Below are 21,053 nucleotides of genomic sequence, written 5' to 3'. Positions count from 1 at the left end.
GTTAGGGCTGCATGATAATGGTTAACTGATAATGATTATTTTGCTCAAAAATTATAATCACAATCACAAATTTTGTTTTACATTTCATCAGAATTATTGCACTTTCATGTAACCACATATTAAGAGAATGTCAACTCATGTGAAGGGTCTATTCTACCTCGTCAAGTTTCCTAAATCATTATATTTATCATATAAATGAATACACTCTATACGTTATGAAAACTGGCAAAACTTTAAGAAATTTCTCTTAAAAGCTAATATAGTAAAACATTGAATATTGAGTTCAACAATTATTTAAAATTATGTTAACATTTTTGTAAGTATAAATCCTAAATCCTACTCAATTTTAATAAATACCCCTGCACAACAACAATCACAAACAATATGTCAAGATTCGTGTTCATTCTTGTTACCAAGGAAAGATAAAACCAATGTTAAATTAAATAACTTTTTCAGGATAAATAACCAGCAGCCCAATATTGGCATCAAATCAATAAATTCAATCAAAATATTTGGATTCTATTTTATCTCATCTCCAGTGTTGGTGCAATCACTGTCTTTTGCATTTTTAGGACAGGATAAAGGAGGTGACGGGGGTGATAGAGAGAAGTTATGTCAACTTCAACATAAACTCTTTTAAAACACAAACATTTACAATATCATTTAAGTCTCAAATTATGTACTGTGTTTGAAAGCATTCCGGGTTGAAAATTACAGTGAATTTTGGAATAAAATGTCAAACTTTGTCTTCCAAAGACTAATTTCAGAGCAAGCTTTTCTGGATCCTAAACACACACAGATAAATAGCATTTTCACAATTTTTAAATAATTTGACAAAATTGGAGCTTGATTAAATACAAACGCATAATGCCAGGGACTTTCACAATTCTGTGACCTGCAGCTGAGAGTAATGGAAAGAGCCAAAGCGTAATCATGCTCAGAGCTGGAATGGGTTACCCAAGGATGAATATGAAAAAGTCCCCAAATGGAACATGCTGCATCCCAGGACTGACGAAAGCCAGCCAGTCAGTCACTCAGCGGTTTTATGTGAGAGAGCTGCTGACCTAATTCCCAAATCTGGTGCCCTAAAAATGTTCCAAATAAACAAATGGAGCTTCACTGCATGAATCAGCAGGGTTTGTTTCACAGACCTCAGACTCAGGACTGATCATCATGGTTGAACAGCTTCAATGACGTATGTAACATGATGCTATTTATGGCTTTGATGTGAGAATTATGCAGAAGGAACAGTTATAAACTTTGAGAACAATATATATATATATATATATATATATATGATTATAACATTGGGAGCTGACTGGAACTGATCAAAGCTGCAGTGAAAGTGTCCATGCACACACATACATTCACATCACCCTAGCTGACCATGCATTTCACACTAAATGCAAAACAGAGCTGTTTAAGATGTTAATTATTTGCATTCATCGAAGCCGAACAAGTGAAAGTTGCACTTTTAAGATTAAAAGTGTGGGGTAGCAGTTTTACTGTTGAATTATTCCTGATTTGCATTTTCTCTGTGTTTTAAGGCACTTTGAGAAATAGTGAATCTGTTTTGTGTGTGTGTCTATATGATTTTTTGAATGTGTTTGAAAGAAATCTCTTCAGCTCAACCAAGGCTGCATTCATTTGATCAAAAATATAGTAAAAACAACGGTACTGTGAAACATTTTTGTAATTTAAAAGAACTGTTCTGAAAACTGAAAAAATTCCTGTGATGCAAGATTTTTTAATGATTTTGAAATAAACCTCTTCAGCTCAACTAAGGCTGCATTTATTTGATCAAAAATACAGTAAAACTGATATTGTTATATATTATTGCAATTTAAAAGAACTGTTTTCTAGCTGAATGTATATTAAAATGTAATTAATTACTGTTATCAAAGCTGAATTTTCAGCATCATTACAGCAGTCTTCAGTGTCACATGATCCTTCAGAAATCATTCTGGTATGCCGATTTGCTGCTCAAGAAACATTTCTGATTATTATCAGTGTTGAAAACAGTTGTGCTGCTTCATATTTTTGTGGAGGTGATAGAATAGAAATATAGACTAGAAATTTTGTAACATTATAATTGTCTTCAGTTTTGACCAATATAATGAATTCTTGGTGAATAAAAGTATCAGTTCTTTCAAAAAAAAAAAAAAATCTTACTGTCCACAAAATTTTGAATGGCAGTGTATACACTTTATTTGGACTAATATAGAATTAGTTAACTGCACTGTTCATTTGTTTTCAGTATTACATTTAAGAAAATCAAGAAAATCAACTTTCATAATCAAAGACAGTTTTTCATTTTAGTTTAAAACACCTGCTACTTTAATAACCTTGTGTAATAAAATAGTGTCAGTGCCCATGGCCCAGTGTCCCACACCATCAATCTGTGTACACTTACTGCTGCCATGATCACTAAAAAATATTCAATTTAAAATAAAAATTTTAACTTATCACCACATTTACCGCTGCATTGTGTATTTAAATAAGAGTGTTTAGTGAATTTGTGGCTATTTGACAATAAAATTAGCTACATAAAGATCACCTACCTTTTTCACTAACACTTTCGATCTCCACGTCCTCACAGCTGGTGTATTCAGGCGTGGAGCCGCCCTCTTCTTCCGAGCTACTGATGGACATCTGCCTTTTGTTGAGGCCTCGTTTGGGTCTATAGGCTCTAGGTGGCGGTGGCCGTAACGACTCAGATTGGTCCGAGCTAAGAGAAGAATCTTTACGCATGATTTCTGCAGCCTTTTCCCGCTTAGCCCTGTGCAGGAAAGCTGCGGACCCAGGTTCCAGATGCCCCTTTGGGCCCCAGTCCTGTCCGTCCCTGAGGTCTGGGGGCCCAGTAGGGCCCACTTGAGGGCCACCATGGCCCTGTTTAGCGAGGGATCCTTGTCCCCCAATGCCAACCCCCACGGTCCTGTCAACAGAATAAACTCGATGGTTTTCTATAAGGGCTTTGCGGTCTTCGTTGTTAGCCACTCGTTGCCTGCTCATGCGATTTCCAGCCGCCTCACCCCCATCTTGCATTAATCCAACTTCGTTGATGGCTAGGTCACTGTGATGACGCTCCTGACGCATTTTGGACACTTTGGCATGCATACGCATTTCCTGTTCCTCCTTTTGCGGTTTGACAGGGTAGCGTGCGAGGTTCGGGTCACTGCGGTACCGAGTCTGATACTCTTCTTCTCGTCTTTGACGCTCTCGCTCTTCCTCTTCCTGTCTCCTTCGCCGCTCGGGATGGGTGGGCTCATCTTCGGGATATTCCTGCGAGTGGCCTTTCTCCAATCGTCTGCTGTCACGCTTCTCACCTGGAGCTCGGTCTTCAGAGGCCTGTGATGACAACCGGCCTGGGCCTCGCCTTCTCTCTCCACGTCCCATCACCTTTCCATTCTGCTCGTGCAGGGACACTGGTCTCTTCCTATTATTCAGCAGACAGAAGTGGGAAAGACTTTGAGATACTGTATAGCATTTGGAATTTCCAAGTGCTGCATCCAGTTTGCATTCACAACTGCTACAATAGCAGTTATTTATAATAAATAGCACAACACCTGTTAACCCCTGTGTTTTAAATTGTGGGGATTCAAATCCAAAAAGGATTTAGTTGAATATGCATCTGATAGGAAGACAAGCAACAGACGTCATCTTATAAAGAGATTATAAGGCAGGAGCTGCAGTCCACATTTTGCCAGTTGAAAACAGGTCAGGATAAACAGATTTTGTTGACATGTCCAGCTTAAAATAGAACAAATTGTATGTTGACAGTAGGGATATGTAACACCACATAGGCCTATTTTGAAAATTCAGTTCTGGGAACCCAATGACTAGCCGACTATTTGGTCTTAACAAAGCCCTCTACAATTTGGATTGCTTCACATAACCCTGGAACTACTAAGAATCTGACATGCCATCTTGAAACATGGCAATAAGGTCCAATCAACTAACATTAGTTGTCCCACTTAATATTAGGTGGCCTTAACTAGTATGTACTTACATTTAAATTAACAATTTGGTAGAATGCACATATTGAGTACATACATGTTGTACTTATATTTTAAAAATACCTGCATGCAATTACATCTGTAATTAATTTCTGTAATTACATTCATAATTACACTGTTGACCCATCTCTGACATCTTAATCCACCCTTAAACATACTCGTACCACCAAACCTAACCTAACCTTACCCGTATCCCACCTCAATAGCAGTAAAAGTGTTTTGCAATACAATATGAACTCAATAAGTACGCTGTATTTTTTGATGCAAGTACATAGTAGTTAAAGGGTTAGTTCACCCAAAAATGAAAATTCTGTCATTAATTACTCACCCTCATGTCGTTTCAAACCCGTAAGACCTTCGTTCATCTTCGGAACACAAATTAAGATATTTTTGATGGAATCTGAGAGCTGTCTGCCCCTCACATAGACAGCAATACAACTGAAATGTTCCCAAGTCCAGAGACGTAGCAAGGAGATCTGTAAAATAATCCATGTGACATCAGGGGTTCAACCGTAATTTTACGAAGCTACGAGAATACTTTTTGTGCGCAAAAGAAGAAAAAAAAAACGACTTTATTCAACAATTCGTCTCCTCCCTGTAGCGCCATTTTGGCCATTTTGGAGAGTATCAGCTGGACGCAGGTCGGATTGGCTAATCGGGAGCACCGGGAGGATTCCCTAGACTGCCTGCACTCATAGCAGCCACACTCTTTTTATTTATAATTTTCTCACAGCCCATATTATTATTTTCGCCAGACCATATCAATAACAAATTCTCAATTGATAATTAATCATTCTTTTTGTGTAAATCATTGTTTTATTTGTGAAGTAGCCGTTTGAGATAGGCTTTAAGACCAAGCGGAATCTATTCATCTCTCTGCTCATCACTTAATAAGAAAGCTGTTAAAACTACTTTTGATCATGAGCCCAACATTCAATCTACCTGAGGGAAGACGTCTTTCATTGTAATGCAGTTAAATAGAGAGAGAGAAAAAAATACATTTAAAAAAAATAACTTCTAGCGTATTCTTGGACCTCATTATTGAAGTAGGCTACAAATCCAAGCACCAGAAGCAGCCCACACTCTTAAGTTTTCTTTAACTGAAAAATATGCATTTTCATTCATTCAAAGGCTATATGGTTGCAATGATTTTTTAGTTCAAAACTTTAAATGCCATTGACATTTCATAGACCTTCAGTTGTTACGCTTTCAAATTTCATGCCATTAGTAATTTCACAGTATTTTCAACTCCTAACTTACTACACTTGTGAAGTCACAATTCTATATAGGTACAATTTACTCAGGCCGATGACATTTTTTGTATGACATTACAATTATTTTTAGAATAATTGCACATAAATAGGTTAAGCAAAACAATTGTGATTATTTCTGAGAACTATTTGACTGCAGGCAGACATACATTATGGTACAGTACAAATATTTGGAGCGTCCCTTATTCTGTCCCTTATTTTTTTTAAAGAACAAACACTTATTTTCTACAAGAATACAAGAATAAACACTATTTTCTTAAAGAATAAAAGATAAAGAATCTCAATTTTCCCTTATTTTCCATTTCTGAAGTTAATTGGCAACCCTAATGATGACGTAATTATCTTTTGACTTCCCTGACAGCGGCACCTTGTTTAAAAAAAAAAAAAGTTGGAGATATGCGAGCAAAAAATAATAGATGAAAAATGGATAATAGCACTTAAAAAGGCCAGTAAAAAAATAAAATAAGATAAATAAGTGGGCCAGTCTAAGGCATGAAACTCCAAGGCTGAAAATGAGTCCCACTCCGGCCCTGGCTGGACGTAAACAATGTATGCTGTTCTGTGTCTGCTGCTCCACACAGAAACGCAGTTTTCATTCAGATCAAATCACAACAACGTAGGAAACAGATCCGGTGTGGCGCAGCTGACACAGAACAGCATACGCTGTTTACGTCCAAGATACTCTCTAAAATGGTGCTACATGGTGATGCGGAGGAGACAAATTGTTGAATAAAGTTGTTATATTTTTTTCTTTTGCGCACAAAAAGTATTCTCGTAGCTTCGTAAAATGACGGTTGAACCCCTGATGTCACATGGATTATTTTACCGATCTCCTTGCTATGTCTCTGGACTTGGGAACATTTCAGTTGTATTGCTGTCTATGCAGGGTCAGACAGCTCTCAGATTCCATCAAAAATATCTTAATTTGTGTTCCGAAGATGAACAAAGGTCTTACGGGTTTGAAACGACATGAGGGTGAGTAATTAATGACAGAATTTCATTTTTGGGTGAACTATCCCTTTAAGGCCACCTAATATAAAGTGGGACCACATTAGTTAATGCATTCGGTATGAATTAACAACAAACCGCAACAATTGACAATATAACACATTTTGAAGCATTTATAATTCTGAGCTAATCTTAATAAATATACTATTGTTCATTGTTAATTCATATTTGTTCATAATACAATTAAATATAAATGTAGATATTATTTGCTCTTTGAAATTAGCTATTTTTGGCCATTCATTAAAAGTTCACACAACCATGCATTCTTCATAAACTACACATTATTGTAAAAGTAATCTGTATAAATCTATAAAGAAGCTCAAATGTGCTTGCTCGACAAGCATTTTGGGGGTTGCTGTTGTGTCATGCAAACATGTTTGAGCTTCTTGTGCGTCAAGCAAGAACGGTTTGTTTATTGTATTTGATGTGTCTGATGTCCACGTTGATGACCAGCGTTTAAATGTTAGTAAAAGCCTTAATTAAATATATTAATCATATAAAGCAATTATGTCGGTTAAATCTTCAATTGTGTTCCAAAGATAAACAAAACTCAAAGAGGTTTGGAATGACACAAGGGTGAGTAAATGATGACAGAATTTTCATTTTGGAGTGAAATTTAACTTTAATTTATACACTTTAAAATGGTAAAAATGTACAATTAGTGTATGTGAATTAAAAATGAAATTGTCCATTGTTAGTTCATGACACCTAACCAATATTAAGAAATTGAACCTTACTGTAAAGTGGAATATGGATACAAATCAGATGTGAATCATGTAAGGCTGCAGGGATGGTCATTTTATTGTGGTTTTACCCTGCAGCAATACAAAATAAATAAAAAAATATATCCTAGTTGATCTCACCCAAAAGGTAACAAGACAACCTTTATGACCCATCCTTAGTTGACACAATATACAAAACCTTATTTCAGTTGCCACCCATAAATATGCACCTCTGCATTGCATACTTTGCAGGCTTTGAGAAATATAGCTTAGGACTGGCATTTGTATAAATTGTGTAATGTTTTTTGGCCTACTTGTCTCGTGGTGGTTCACTGCGGGAGCGTGAAGCGAGCATCGTATCTGCTCCCTTGGTGGGGTCACCAGCACCAGCTCTGTGTGGCAGAGTGTCGTTAGCAACTGGAGCCTGTGATCTGGAGCGCAACTTCCTGTCCTTCTCCAACTCAGGGACACTGAGGGGAGCGCCCACACTAAGAGGCCTCCCCCCAGGCCCTGATGAAAACCATTCTCCTGATTTAGTTAGGATTTCCTGTTGTTTCCTGCACAGGTTACATACCCACATCACCTGCATAGACAAATACAAGTGTTTAAGGCAGGCAGAGATTGATGATCATTGTAAATGATCACGATTACAGAATCGCTAATATATTGGTATTCAGAATACTCGAATTACATTCTTTTACAGTATTTAAAAAAATACATTTAAAATAAGACAGAGAGACAGACAGACATATATAAACATAAAATGCATACAATACAGTGCATCCACACACTATCAAACACTGTACATTTGTTAACTATATTTAGCTAATATAATTTTAATCTAGCAATTTCTCTGAGCAATAGGCAAGGAATATGAACTGACAATGTTGAGCAGGTATAAATATGAGCTACAATATTACATAATCAAGTCAACCACTCTAAATCAAGTTCTATAAGGTACAAAAGAGGCTATTTTCAAGTCAGTCAATCTACTCCTTCACAGTTTCCTACACCTGCTGGATTGCACTAATTGCTGTTGGCAGCTATATTTTGAAAAGTCATTCAAAGGTTGTAGATCACAGTGCAAGCCTTGAAAGCTGATGGTACCTAAAAACCCCATACATAGATTGAAAAGCACAGTTTTCAACTTAGTTCTTATTGAAACAGGAAGTTGGGATGAAAAGATATTTACTAACAAACATAATCTGAAAGCTAAAAAGCTTGAAAGCTCTGAATTTATGGCATCTTTAATGACCTGAAAGACTGTGCAATTTAATAACTGGAGGTCTACTAAGAGCACAAATGAAGAGAATCAAGAAAAAAAAACTGTCATCATGTCATTTCAGATTCATAACATAAGACTTCTGTTCATTTTTGGGACACGACTGAAGAGATATTTTTAATATTCTCTCATTTTTTGTATCCACTGAAAGTCCATGCTACCAAAACTTTTACACATTAAAAAGTATTGAGCAACGCACATAGCTCATTAAATATGGCAACCATATTTGCTTGACGTATAAGAACAAACCTCATTGGTTCTTGCGAAACATTTTACATGCTTGCATGACACAAGATAACTAACTTCACAGGTTTTCATACTGCAAGCAAGCATGTTTCTCCTTACATTTACCATATTTGATGTGCATTGCTCAGTTGAAGGCCTAAATTAAACATATTCATCATATAAAACAATTGTGTCTCTTCTGAAAACATAACACTGTGGACTTTCAGTGGACAAACAGAAATCTGTCAGGTTTCAATAAAAATATCTCAATTTATGTTTCGAAGATGAACAAAAGTCTTATGGGTTTGGTGAGTAAACTAATACTCACCAATATATCATCAGATCATCTTGCAAGTCTTTGGCAGTAAATTGAGGGGTTTTCTCAGTTGCTCTGATCAAGCATTTTAGTCCCCATGATGATTGTATGCTTTTTATTCAATGCCCTCAAAGGTTTTCTGGTACAACACATTTTAAATGAATAAAGCTGCCAACTTTGTCTCTAGAAACTTTTAGTGTCTTTCAGTCCATAGACTTTCTCATGTAACAAACTGTTTCTTCTCTATAGCTTTTATGAGAGCTCTTTTGACTTGGCCATATTTGCTACTCAACTTTAGCAAATGCATGGCGTTTATGTATCTTACAACTTAAGCTAATTCAGTTTTGTTATAGAGTTTCCAAATACTAAATTGTGTTTTAACACAACTTTGTACCATACCACAGAAATAAGTGATTTATAAACAGCAATGTTGAATAAGTTTGACATTACAAAATAAATGAATGAATAAATAAATCCTATAACTCAACATTATCACTTTTAATATGCTACTAAACGGTTATAGATGCAATAAAAAACTCAGAAAAGAACCTTTAGAAAAGCTTACATTTGAACAATATAACAATATATCAGGATTTGAATAATTTTCATTGCATGTGTGTATTTTTGAATAGGAAGTAACATAAATCAGAAACAATAAATTGAACCTTATTGTAAAATGTTTCCAAAACTGCAATGCTCCTGTCACAGTCTTCAGCTGGTGTGCCCAGGATGGCCACCAGATGACACTGTCTTTCTGTGAGCACATGGCTTGTGTTTGTTTGGTACCATGTGCTCTCTCCTGTCTATTGTCTGACCTCGCCCATCTTGTTACCTCATTATTGTTTAAGTTGCTCCACCTGTGTCTCCCTCATTAGCCTCCTCGTTTGGTTTCCCATTTATTCTCCTGGTGTCTGTAATCCTGTGCTGATCTGTCGTTTTTCATTGTGTGTGTTATGTCTGCATGTAGTGCAGTTCCTAGCCTGCCTGCCTGTCTGTTTTTCCCCCTCGGGGTTGTTTTAGGTTGTTTTTGTTTCATTTTATTATTAAAAGAAAGAACCATTCATCCTGCACCTGAGTCCTCGCTTCATCTCTCCACACGCACCGTGACAGATCCTACAGTAGCACAAGGTGCTAGAATATGGAGCAAGGAGTGACACAACAGCCAAAAAGACACATATGGCTGTAGATGGTATCATTACCATGGTTTTACTTTGCATCTGTTCACATGCTAATTAAACACCACTGCTAGAATACCAATACTAAACAAATATAAACAAGAAGAAATCAAATTAAATCAAAAGTATATTTTTACAATGGAGGTTAACTATCTTCTGAATAAGAAATAACAGAAATCAGCCATCCTTTTTCTTCATCTGGCTAGATTTTTGCATTGCAAATGCACAAGTTATTATATCATCAGCCTCATATTTGTCAATCTGCTTCCTTCCATCTCTTTCCTTTTCCCCAATGAAGCCCTATTATTGAGCCCTGTAATGGTTCATTCATGAGATGGATGGCTGAGGCTGCCTAAAATACCTCCGCCGACACCATATTTCTTCACTTCCTCTACCCATATTTCTCTCACCCTCGCTCTTACACTCTCTCTTTTTTTTAGCTAGCCAGCTAGACAGGCCTGATCTGACATGATTAGCGGGAATGCTAAATCAAATGAACAGCTCTCGCCTTGACAACAAGTTCACAGCTTTAAAAGCACAGAGGTCCAATCTATTGATCTAGAGTTAGGCTCTTAAAGCACCCTTAGAATGACAGTAAATCCACTCCTATTGTAATACATGAAGGCTGTCTTGGCGGCAGGAAACATTTGGTCAAGAAGGACCTTATTGTTTTTACTGATCTCAGTGATTCTACGAGGAAGCCAAAGGTCTGTGCGATACAGAACTGTGTAGATCACATGCACACCCTGCAACCAACACTGCATGTATTATCGATCGGATGAATGGTGTGAGAACGGAAAAGCAGACATCCCCCGAAAAGCCTGTAACGTTAGTCATCTTTAGCGCCTGATGATCAGTCGCAAATGGGTTATGAAAGCAAGAGCTTATATGATGCACGAAAACAGTATATTTCGCAACAGATGCAGCTAAAAATGCCTCATAGTTCTGCAATGTTATGACAGATGCTTGATATTTCATACAGGAATCAAATGAAACTAACTGTTTCATGCTACTCACATGGTGGCGTCCTCCTAGATAATGGATCCCCTCTCACAGGGTCAACCTTCAACTCCATGAACACCCAGAATAATTTTTTTTTAAGAATCGCCAGTGCGAGATACCTTTCCGACAAATGCGTCGCATTTCGGTGTTGATCTGATGTTAAAGAGGAGAGAGGCTGTTCTAGGATGGGATGGATATGAGGGAGAGTGAGAGAGAAGGGACGAGAGAGCATCATGGCCTGATTGGATCCAGTTGGCACAGCTCCAGCGTAATCTGAGGTAAATCAGATGTGCAGAGGCCCACAGCTGTCAGCCAGCCAGAGAAACACTCTCAGGAAGGATTAGCAATCCCTGCTACTCCCACAGCGCTATTGCTAGCCCTTCCCATTATTCAATCCAGTGACGAGACAATGCTGCCCGCACTCTTCCCCTCAGAGCCACTGGGAAACTACCACTGCAACACTGATCTTGAAAAGATGGACCACAGACCTTTAGTCTGTCTCAATGGAAAAATACGACAAGGTTTTATTGATAATTAGAAAGTAATTCACACATATAGGTGAAAACTGGTATTGCCGATCATGTTTAGATGGGTTTGAGTAGGAACTGAGGAAATCAACACCTAATAATTTTGAATATGCTTCGTAAAAGACGCAGATGGCTAGATGGCAAGATTACTCATCACTAATTTTGTGCAGTCGAGGATGGGTAAAATAATCCAAGGCTTTAATCCTTGAATTAGATCAAATTCGAGCCGTACACACAATGGAGGATTCACTTTCATCTCTGATTCATTTTTTTTTCTCCAAAGGCCAGTTCACAACAATATCCAGGGTAGCTAAAGCCATTAAAGCTTCTCATCTTGCAAAGGCTTGATTCTAGAGCTCCTCTCCCAACTAGAGAACTGAAGAGAAAAGGGAAACATTTCAAAATGTAGGCCACTAAGACCTGGCCATTGTTATGAGACAGAGAGACAGAGAGAGAAAGAGAGAGATTACATCTGAGAGAGGGCAGGAACATTGGTTTCACTGTATTCCTGAATAGCATGAATAGGATTTTCTTGTGCAGGGAGATCACTAGTAACTAAGTATCAGAAGACCCCATAAACATCAGACAGTAAACAAGTTTAATTTAATTTAACTGCAGACCTGAGGTCAGCACAAATGGAATGAGAGAGACGGAAGAGGAAAGCTATGTGTGTGTGCGTGTGTGTACATTTATTAGTGCCTACCGTGAAACCGGTATAATTTTGAAAAATACAGTGATATAAATTTTTGGTCATACCGCCCAGCACTAACATTTATATGGGTGTAAATACAATCTCTACTGTTCTCTAGGCATAAGTGTGCCAGCCACCCCCTGCTTTGGTGAATACTGTTCTCCATGGTAACCAAATCAGTGAAAGGAGAGGAGATGTACAGAGGACAGTGTGAGTCTCCAGTACAGAGAGTCATGAATATCACAATTATTTGCCCTTTTTATTTCTTAATGACTAGTTAGAAACTAGGTACTTTTATTTAAAAGACAGTAACATTATGTTACAGTTGTTTAGTTTTATTAAATCAGACTGTTCATGTCAGTGAATTTAAAAGTGTGATTTAAAAGTAGTACAAAATTATGCTATAGTTAAGTTTGATTTATTTGTGTGAATCAGTACAAACTAACTATGTCAATGATGAGTCTGATTCAATAGCAGTTATACCTCAAAAATTAACTGAAGTCCTTTTGTGGGGTTTTTCATATAATAAAAAGTAAAAAAAAAATTATAATAAAACTTGCAATTATGGGAATTTTTAAAAAGTCTCTTATTTAAATGTACATAAACTCTAATTAAAAATTAAAAGGTTTGAGTCAGTAAATTATAAAAAAAATTATTTTTTCTTATATTAAAAGTATTAGTAAAACTATATATAGACAAATATGGCTCATAAAACATGTGAGTTGTTGTGAGTTGAGCATGTTAATTTTAATAGTGTTTCTTATTTAAACATCAGTAGAAAAACATTCTTGATAAGAATAATTAATTATATTATCCATCAAAAATATTCAGTGAAGTCCTTATGCTGCCTCTTACATATATCAAATAGTAAACAGACAAAAATGGCTAATAAAACTTGGAAGTATGAGCATGTTAAGATATTTTAATGTTCTCTCTTATGTAAACACTGTTAAGTTTGATTCATTTCTGTAAATCAGTTCAAACGGTTTGTGTCAGTTAATTCAAAACTTGATTCAATTCAATGTCTAATTTGCATTATAGTAATAGTAAAAGTAAAAACATATTAAAAACATAAAATTTGTGAGCATGAGCAAACTGAGATATTTTAATAGCTTCTCTTATTTAAACTTTAAGTTTGAATTCATTTACGTAAATCAGTGTTTGTGTAAGTGAATTTAGTGATTCATTTGCATCAGTCAAAAATGTTCAATGAAGTCCTTTTCATATAGTAGTATATATAGTAGTATATACTTATTGATAGATGTTAAAACTTATCCAAGATAGATTTTTGGTTCTGTTGCTCAGCCCTAAAAGTGAGCAAATAAAAACATGAATACGTAAATACAATGATATGACTAGCTGTAAAGAACAAAAGCAGTGACATAGGTTTGATACTAAAGAGAAGTGAAGGCAGGTGGGACAGAGAGGAATTAGGCAGTCTACTGCATCTGCAGTGGTCTGGGGAAAAGGACTGGGGCTCAACTGTGCTACTTCAGAAGAAATGGGTTATGAAAAATAACTGCCTTCCTCTCAAAAACTGACAGATCTGCTGACACAGTCTCCACTGCACACCCCAAAGAGAAAACTTGCTCATATATCACACAAACACACACACGCACAGCTTGGATCCAATGAAGCACTCAAGGGAATTTTAATATTAAAGCATACAGACACCTGTGACAGGCTGCTTAGGCTGTCAGTACTAATTTAAAGGGGTCATGTCATGAGAAACCAAATTGTTCCTTGATCTTTAGAAAACCATAATTCCCAATATTTACATTGCCCTATTCTGTTTCAGAAAATATACCATCCTTGCACTCGCTGCCGGCCTGCCGCACATCAATCCACAGAACAGACTCCTAAAGGACTTTCACATTTGCTTGGCTAGCTCTACTACTGGAGGACTGAAAGGAGGAATAGCATGTGCGCACATCAGCATTTGTGCACGCCGTGTAAACAGAACAGGGATAAATAGAATCCCTAGCCTGCTGCTGGTCAGAAGGGAGGTGTTGCACTGGTAAATAAAACTGATTCCTTTCCCTAACAACATGGCTAATGGCTAAGCTAAGCAGTTTTTGCGCTAAAAGTCTTTTAGGAAGAGATTGTTTCTCTATCTTTTTAGCGAGCCACAAGCATGTTTCTCGTGAATCATCTTTGCATTAGCTTTCCAAAACATTTCCGCTAGCGAGTAATTTTAGCATACTGTATGCAGTTCAGGTACAAGTCCAATCTGCTCTGTGATTAATCACATCTTGATGATAAAAAATGGGTTAAAGCCCACAGTATACTTTAGTTTTTTACACGTACATGCTAGGGTATGTATACAGTGCGCATGATGAAAATTTCATCTTCGGCATACACTGTACAAAAATTATTTTCTAAGTTGTAAACAAAACAGATTATGTTAGTATGTTTTACAAGAAAATACTATTTCAGTCTATCTACTTTAATATTTCATGTTTCATTACATGTGTTAATTGAATTTTCTTTGTAATTATCTATGATATTTTCTAGAACTTTCTGAGTGAAAATTGTTTGGAAGTCAATCCTACACCTTTTTTCAGTGTTGTACGTGTATAAATGGCTTGTTTTATTATAAATGTGCTTACATCAATCATTCATTTTTTGTGAGACCGCAACAGCTGAGTGCAAAACATTTTTATATATGATAAGTGTACAAGTACAGAATGAAGCATACTTTGGGCTTACTGTTGGAAAGACTCTGCCTACATGAAAGCTGAGCTCTTTAGCAAATTGATTAGTTGCAACCACACACCACATTCAGAGATATATATGCTAAAAAAGCAAGAAAGGAAGTATATTTGTATTTTAGCAGCATAAACTCAACACCGTTACCAGTCATTCAGAAAGAGACAACAAGCACAAACACAGCAGTAAACACAGACACCTGACAGGAAACATCACACACATAAAAACGCACAAGTCGCAAGTGCCCACTGGAGTGCAGGGTAAGTATTTTTCTCTGAGTGCTTTCATCAGTACTAACAAAGTGAATTGCGACTATAACATTACGTGCTAAAACCTTAAACTTTTACCCCGTGGCATGCCTATTGCAGTCCCAGGGCACAAGCAGGTGCAGTGAACATGCACAGATAAGCATTCTCTCATCACTGGTAGCACTTTAAGTGAAAGGGAATCCATTCCATGTCCGGAACATCACTGCTGAAAATTATATAAGCGCAGCTTACATAATGATTAAGTTAAACCCATTTGACTAAAGAGCAACCAGTTTTGAGACATCAATATTCCAACAAATCCAAATACCCTATTCCCCTAACCCCCTTGCTGTGGCAACGACTTCGGCATCCCTGGCGGTAGCAACAAGGAAGGGAGGGGGGTGGGGTTCAGCCAACACATGCTAGTTTCCTATTAGCTGGCTCTCATGAGGAAAGAACTGGTGTTGCCCATGCAGAATCTACAATACTCAGAATGTCTTACCCTGTCTTTCCCTATGAGACACTTTGCATGAACAGAAGACAAATAATGGGCGCAATATTAGTCAAATTTTGTTTGTGCTCAATATAGCAGAAAAAAAATCTACTGAATTTTACAACACAATGCCAGTACACTGTAAATAATGTTTGGAACAGTTGTAAAAATTTTACAATAAAAACCTTGTAATAGCTTAACTGTACGTTACCCTACCATATACCGAAAAATGTTATCAAATTTATATTTTTGCAAGTAAGTAGTATGAATTACTGAAAAGGACATCCCAGATGTCTATGCATGGCACATCACACATGGTTATATTTTATTTAACCCTCATGTTGTGTTTTGGTCATTTAGACCCAAGGAGGGATTTTGACCCATTTGAGGATTTTCTTTTTTCATGAAGACACTAATGTTATCACATTGGACTAAAAATTACAGACTTTGCTCCCACAGGGTATAATGACTTCCAAAAAAAACAAAGTTAATATTTTTTTGGTTTCCCATCTTGTTACACATGGTGTTCCCAGTCAAAAATGACCAACCTACAAAAAATTGCTTATACATCTCTTGCTACAGTATATTATGCTATATCAATCATCAAATCTTGGATTAAATCTTTTCATCAATTTGTTTTCTTTCAATTAGTACAATTAGTACAGTACTTAGTACATGTGGAAGAATTGACAATAAAGCAGACTTGACTTGACTTGTATATCTTTTTGTAACTGATTGATCATTAGCTTCAATAATCTGAGTTTATGTAACTTTGAGTGAAAAGTTTCACTTTTTGAGTGGAAAAAGTATTATTTGTGGATAATTTTGACAATGTTCACTCAAAAACTGATGTGCATAAGAGGGGGGAAACACCTGGGACAAATTAAACATGGGAAAGGAAGGCACATGAGGAACACAACCACAAAACACGGAACAGAGTCTGACATAATGCCCCCCTCCAAAAGGCGTGTCCTCACGCCATATAACATCCAATGGGGAGGGGGGGTTGGGCACTCTGGAGGTCCCTCAGGACAGACACGGGACAGTGGGCCTCCAGAGCGGTACCCGTTCCGGGTAGGGGACTCGGGAGGCCAAGGCGGAGCCGGGGACTCGGGAGGCCAAGGCGGAGCCGGGGACTCGGGAGGCCAAGGCGGAGCCGGGGACTCGGGAGGCCAAGGCGGAGCCGGGGACTCGGGAGGCCAAGGCGGAGCCGGGGACTCGGGAGGCCAAGGCGGAGCCGGGGACTCGGGAGGCCAAGGCGGAGCCGGGGACTCGGGAGGCCAAGGCGGAGCCGGGGACTCGGGAGGCCAAGGCGGAGCCGGGGACTCGGGAGGCCAAGGCGGAGCCGGGGACTCGGGAGGCCAAGGCGGAGCCGGGGACTCGGGAGGCCAAGGCGGAGCCGGGGACTCGGGAGGCCAAGGCGGAGCAGGGCACTCGGGAGACCAAGGCCAAGGCGGAGCCGGGGACTCGGGAGGCCATGGCGGAGCAGGGGAGCGAGCTCTGGGGCTGGAGCCGACACCGGAGCGAGCTCTGGGGCTTCATCAATGCATGGCGGGCTTGCCACATTAACGTCCTTCGGGCTTGCCACATTAGCGTCTTTCGGGCTTGTCACATTAGCGTCCTTTCGGCTTGCCACATTCACTGCCGGCTGACTGGATTCGGGAACGGCCGGATTTCTTGACTCGCGAACTACCGGCGGAGGGGTTCCGGATCGGAATCGGAGACTCTCCAGACACCGGATGACTGTCTCCTTCCAGTCGAGGTCGGTGGTGTCTGGGAGCTTCGTGGGATGATGGAATGTCATTCCGATCCGGAACAGCGTTGCGAGGGTTTCCCCCTCGAGGGAGCTGGTGAGGGCGAGCGGCACGAACGCCCTTGCAAAGACGATGGGGTCTGGGCTCGCCTGAGCCAACGCGATAAACATTAATCGTTCCTCCATTTGGGGACGTGGAGGAACGCACGGGAAAAACAACAAAGCAAAAACTTTCAAAAAACGGAAATCAAAACGGGGAGAGGGGGTGCCGCTTACTTTTTCGTCCGGTATTCTGTCACGATCTGCTACGGTGCGGGAACAATGAACAAGGAACTAGGAGACCAAGAGTACAGAAACCAAGGAATTTATTCATCCTCACGGGGAATCACACGTAGCACTGTAGACACAAACAATACCGGACGCTGGAGCACACACAGGGAACACTATTTATACACACAGGAGGAGGGGATGACGAGACACACCTGGGAGCAATGAAACATCATGGGAAACACCTGGGACAAATTAAACATGGGAAAGGAAGGCACATGAGGAACACAACCACAAAACACGGAACAGAGTCTGACAGGGACCAGATTTGGTAATAATAATATAGCATGAGAAATTTACAAGCAATTTTTCTGTAGACCATTCTTTTTTTAAATCAAATTAGGTAAAAAAAAAAAAATAATCAGTGCAGCACAAAAGTTAAATTGTTTCTTCTTGTATTTGTTATCAGTATTGTACATCATGTTATATTTTGTTGCATATTCTGTTATTAGGTTAACATTTTTGCATTGTTAGTGTTATGTGTATTATCCTGCTAGTGTTTTGTTTTTGTGTATAAACCTGTGCACTGTCTATAGTCCACTTATGACAAACTCTGAGTCATGATGATTCATCAGGCTTTCTATTGTACCACCTGTATTACTAATTTGGTGGTTTTCAGTACATTTTAAGATAATTCAAGTAGCTATATTAACATTATATCACTGTTATAAGTTGTAAAACATACAGGCACCAATATACCGTCCCACAATAACTGAAACATTGTCATGGTGTTTTTATGGTGAATTTCTGGCATCCACAGCTGCCAGGTTTTTTTTTTTTTTTTTTTCCTATAATTGTAACATTTTTGAGCAAATTAACTTGCTTTTTTACTCAAGGTTTTGCAATAGATTCAAATAACGCTCTCGCACACATGTACATACACAACTTCTTATATTAGCAATAGAAATGGAATTAGTCCATTCAATCCTGTGATTGTGCACATTCAGACGTAACACAGTTTTCTCAAATCACATTAGCAGAGCACACAGCAAAAAGAAAAGAAAAACTCTAACCACTTTATCCTCCTTGAGTCATGCAGTCCAGGAAGCAGAGAGTGAAAGTCAAGCAAACAGAGGTAGTGGAGGAAAGGAGGAGGGTTGGAGGTGGAAGAGAAAACGTGTGAAATTAAAATTGAAAATAAATGGTGAGAAATGGAAAGAAAGAGTGTGTGAAAAAAGAGATGGGGAGAGGGAAGAGTGGGAGGGAAAAGTGTTAGTGAAGCAACCGAGTTTTCTCTTGTGCGTCAAAACAGACATATGCATAGAGAGTGACAAGGGCAATCAAAGATGCTGTAATAATTATAATTTTAAATCATGTTTAAAACATGTAATGCTGAACTGTGGGTGATCAAAGGTTTGTTTTCTAATCTATACATAACAGCAGGCATGTCCAGCAATGGTCATGTATGGCTCTCTGGTAGAGATGAAATGTGAGAACAGAACTGACACTTCTAGACATGTTCTCCACTCATACCCAAATGAGAGCATCACAAAACACAGATGAGGGGTCCAAGCAGCCTCACAGGATGCTTGTTCAACACTGTGAGGCCTCGCTGAATCTGTGCCTGTGCATCATATTTCTTAGACAAATTGTGTTTGATTTAGGAGGTCTGTACATGACTTTGTCTCTGTAATGCCCCCAACAGGGAAACACAAGAACTACAGCTGTGCTCTGCTGCAGCCTTGGCCTTTCAAGGTATTGATTGATCCTGGGTGCTGGCAAGGGGAATTTTATACCAATTGATCTTTACAGTGAGAATTATCAGAAGTAAAGAAAAAAAATTCTCAGGAGAAAATCTTAATCTTGACCATTAAGAGGGTATGACCTTTTTGATTAGCATAAAAGCAAGTCTGAGTGATCAAGGCAGGGGCAGGAACCCTTGACATGATGGTAAGCACATAAAAACTCTGGCATACACTCTTACAGATAATCTATCTCTGTTTATAATGCACACATATACAGTAAAATACAGTAAAATGTAGTTTAAGAATTATGAATACAGCAATATGGAAATTCCGGGTAATTATTTTCATTTAATGGCTGGTAACTGATATATACTTATGTTAAGTGAATTTGGGCATTTAGGCATCACAGCATGTACACTTTTAAAATAAAGGTTCTTTATTGCCATTGATGGTTCCATGAAGAACCTTTAAGATACATGGAATCTTTCTATTCCACAAAATGTTATTTTTAGTGGAAAAAGTTCTTTAGATTATTAATTAAAATGTTCTTCACACTAAGAAAAGAATGGTTCGTTTAAGAACTGATTACTGAAAGGTTCTTTGGGGAACTAAAAATGGTTCTTCTGCATCGCTGCCAAAACAATGTTTTGGAGTTTTTATGTTTAGGAATGTTTAATTTTCCTTGAAACTTGTTCTGAAAAATAATATTTGAATAAGAAAATAAGTCCTCATAATAACAGAGGAGGTTCAGAGTTATAAATCAAGTTAACATGTCTGGTCTGAAACAGAATTTACTATGCCTTTAAAAACATTAATAAAGATTGTTGTACTTTTTCATGAAAATTAACTCATTTTTATGTACAAGCGCATGTTATATGTGCACACCAAATCACTCTATCATGCTTGTAAAAATTTTGGCATATTATTTTTCTATATCTTCAAAAGGATAGTTCAACTAAAAATTTAAATTCTGTCATCAATTACTCACCCTCATGTTGTTCCAAACTCATAAGAGTTTTTATAATTATATAATGATAAATAAAACAAAAGATATTTTACAATAAACAATATTTTTATTAAATCAGAGATTTCTGTCCCTCCACTGCAAGTCAGTTCCACCTAAATGTTCACATATTGTCAACAGTATGAGAAGTGGAAGCACAGGAATATCTCAGGTTTCATGAAAAATACTTTAATTAATACTAATTAATGACAGAATTTTCATATAAAAATTAGTGCTAGATGATGACCTAGATCTTAAAATAGGCAGATACAATTAAGCATTCGATATCAGCTTAAAATCACCACTACAGAACAGTTATCATGAATATGATACCAATATATTATGCATCCCTAATGTAAACACAATTATAGGGTTGAGCTGCCATAATATGCTTTATGTCATATTAACAGTAAATACAGAAAACTGCTTTTAGAGCCCCACTGTTATTATTCCTTATTGAAAACTTTGAAATGGACTAGATGTGACAGTAGGGGACCTCACCCAGCTGGGCAGGACGGAACTAAGGCAGATTGTTCCTCAGCATGCCCAGTGAGATGAGTCCATTCTCAGGTAAGACACTCTAGAGGGGGGGGGGGGGGG

The 21,053-nt window shown here is 38.0% G+C and overlaps 1 protein-coding gene across 1 annotated transcript in view; it reads right to left on the bottom strand.

The window, feature by feature from the left end:
* rims1b (regulating synaptic membrane exocytosis 1b) overlaps positions 1–21,053 on the bottom strand; it is a 75,323-nt gene that overhangs the window by 35,360 nt on the left and 18,910 nt on the right. Inside the window, exons 3-6 of the mRNA XM_016507220.1 lie at positions 18,779–18,790; positions 15,695–15,715; positions 7,332–7,600; positions 2,562–3,436 (exon numbers count right to left, since the gene is read on the bottom strand). Of these exons, the coding sequence (XP_016362706.1) occupies positions 2,562–3,436; positions 7,332–7,600; positions 15,695–15,715; positions 18,779–18,790 (1,177 nt within the window). The remainder of the gene's footprint in view (positions 1–2,561; positions 3,437–7,331; positions 7,601–15,694; positions 15,716–18,778; positions 18,791–21,053) is intronic.

This window comes from Sinocyclocheilus anshuiensis, unplaced genomic scaffold (assembly GCF_001515605.1).
Source record: "Sinocyclocheilus anshuiensis isolate Anshui unplaced genomic scaffold, SAMN03320099.WGS_v1.1 scaffold1448, whole genome shotgun sequence".
In the NCBI taxonomy this organism is placed as follows: domain Eukaryota; kingdom Metazoa; phylum Chordata; class Actinopteri; order Cypriniformes; family Cyprinidae; genus Sinocyclocheilus; species Sinocyclocheilus anshuiensis.
The sequence above is the reverse complement of the archived record's forward strand: the minus strand, read 5'-3'. Positions and strand labels throughout refer to the sequence as shown.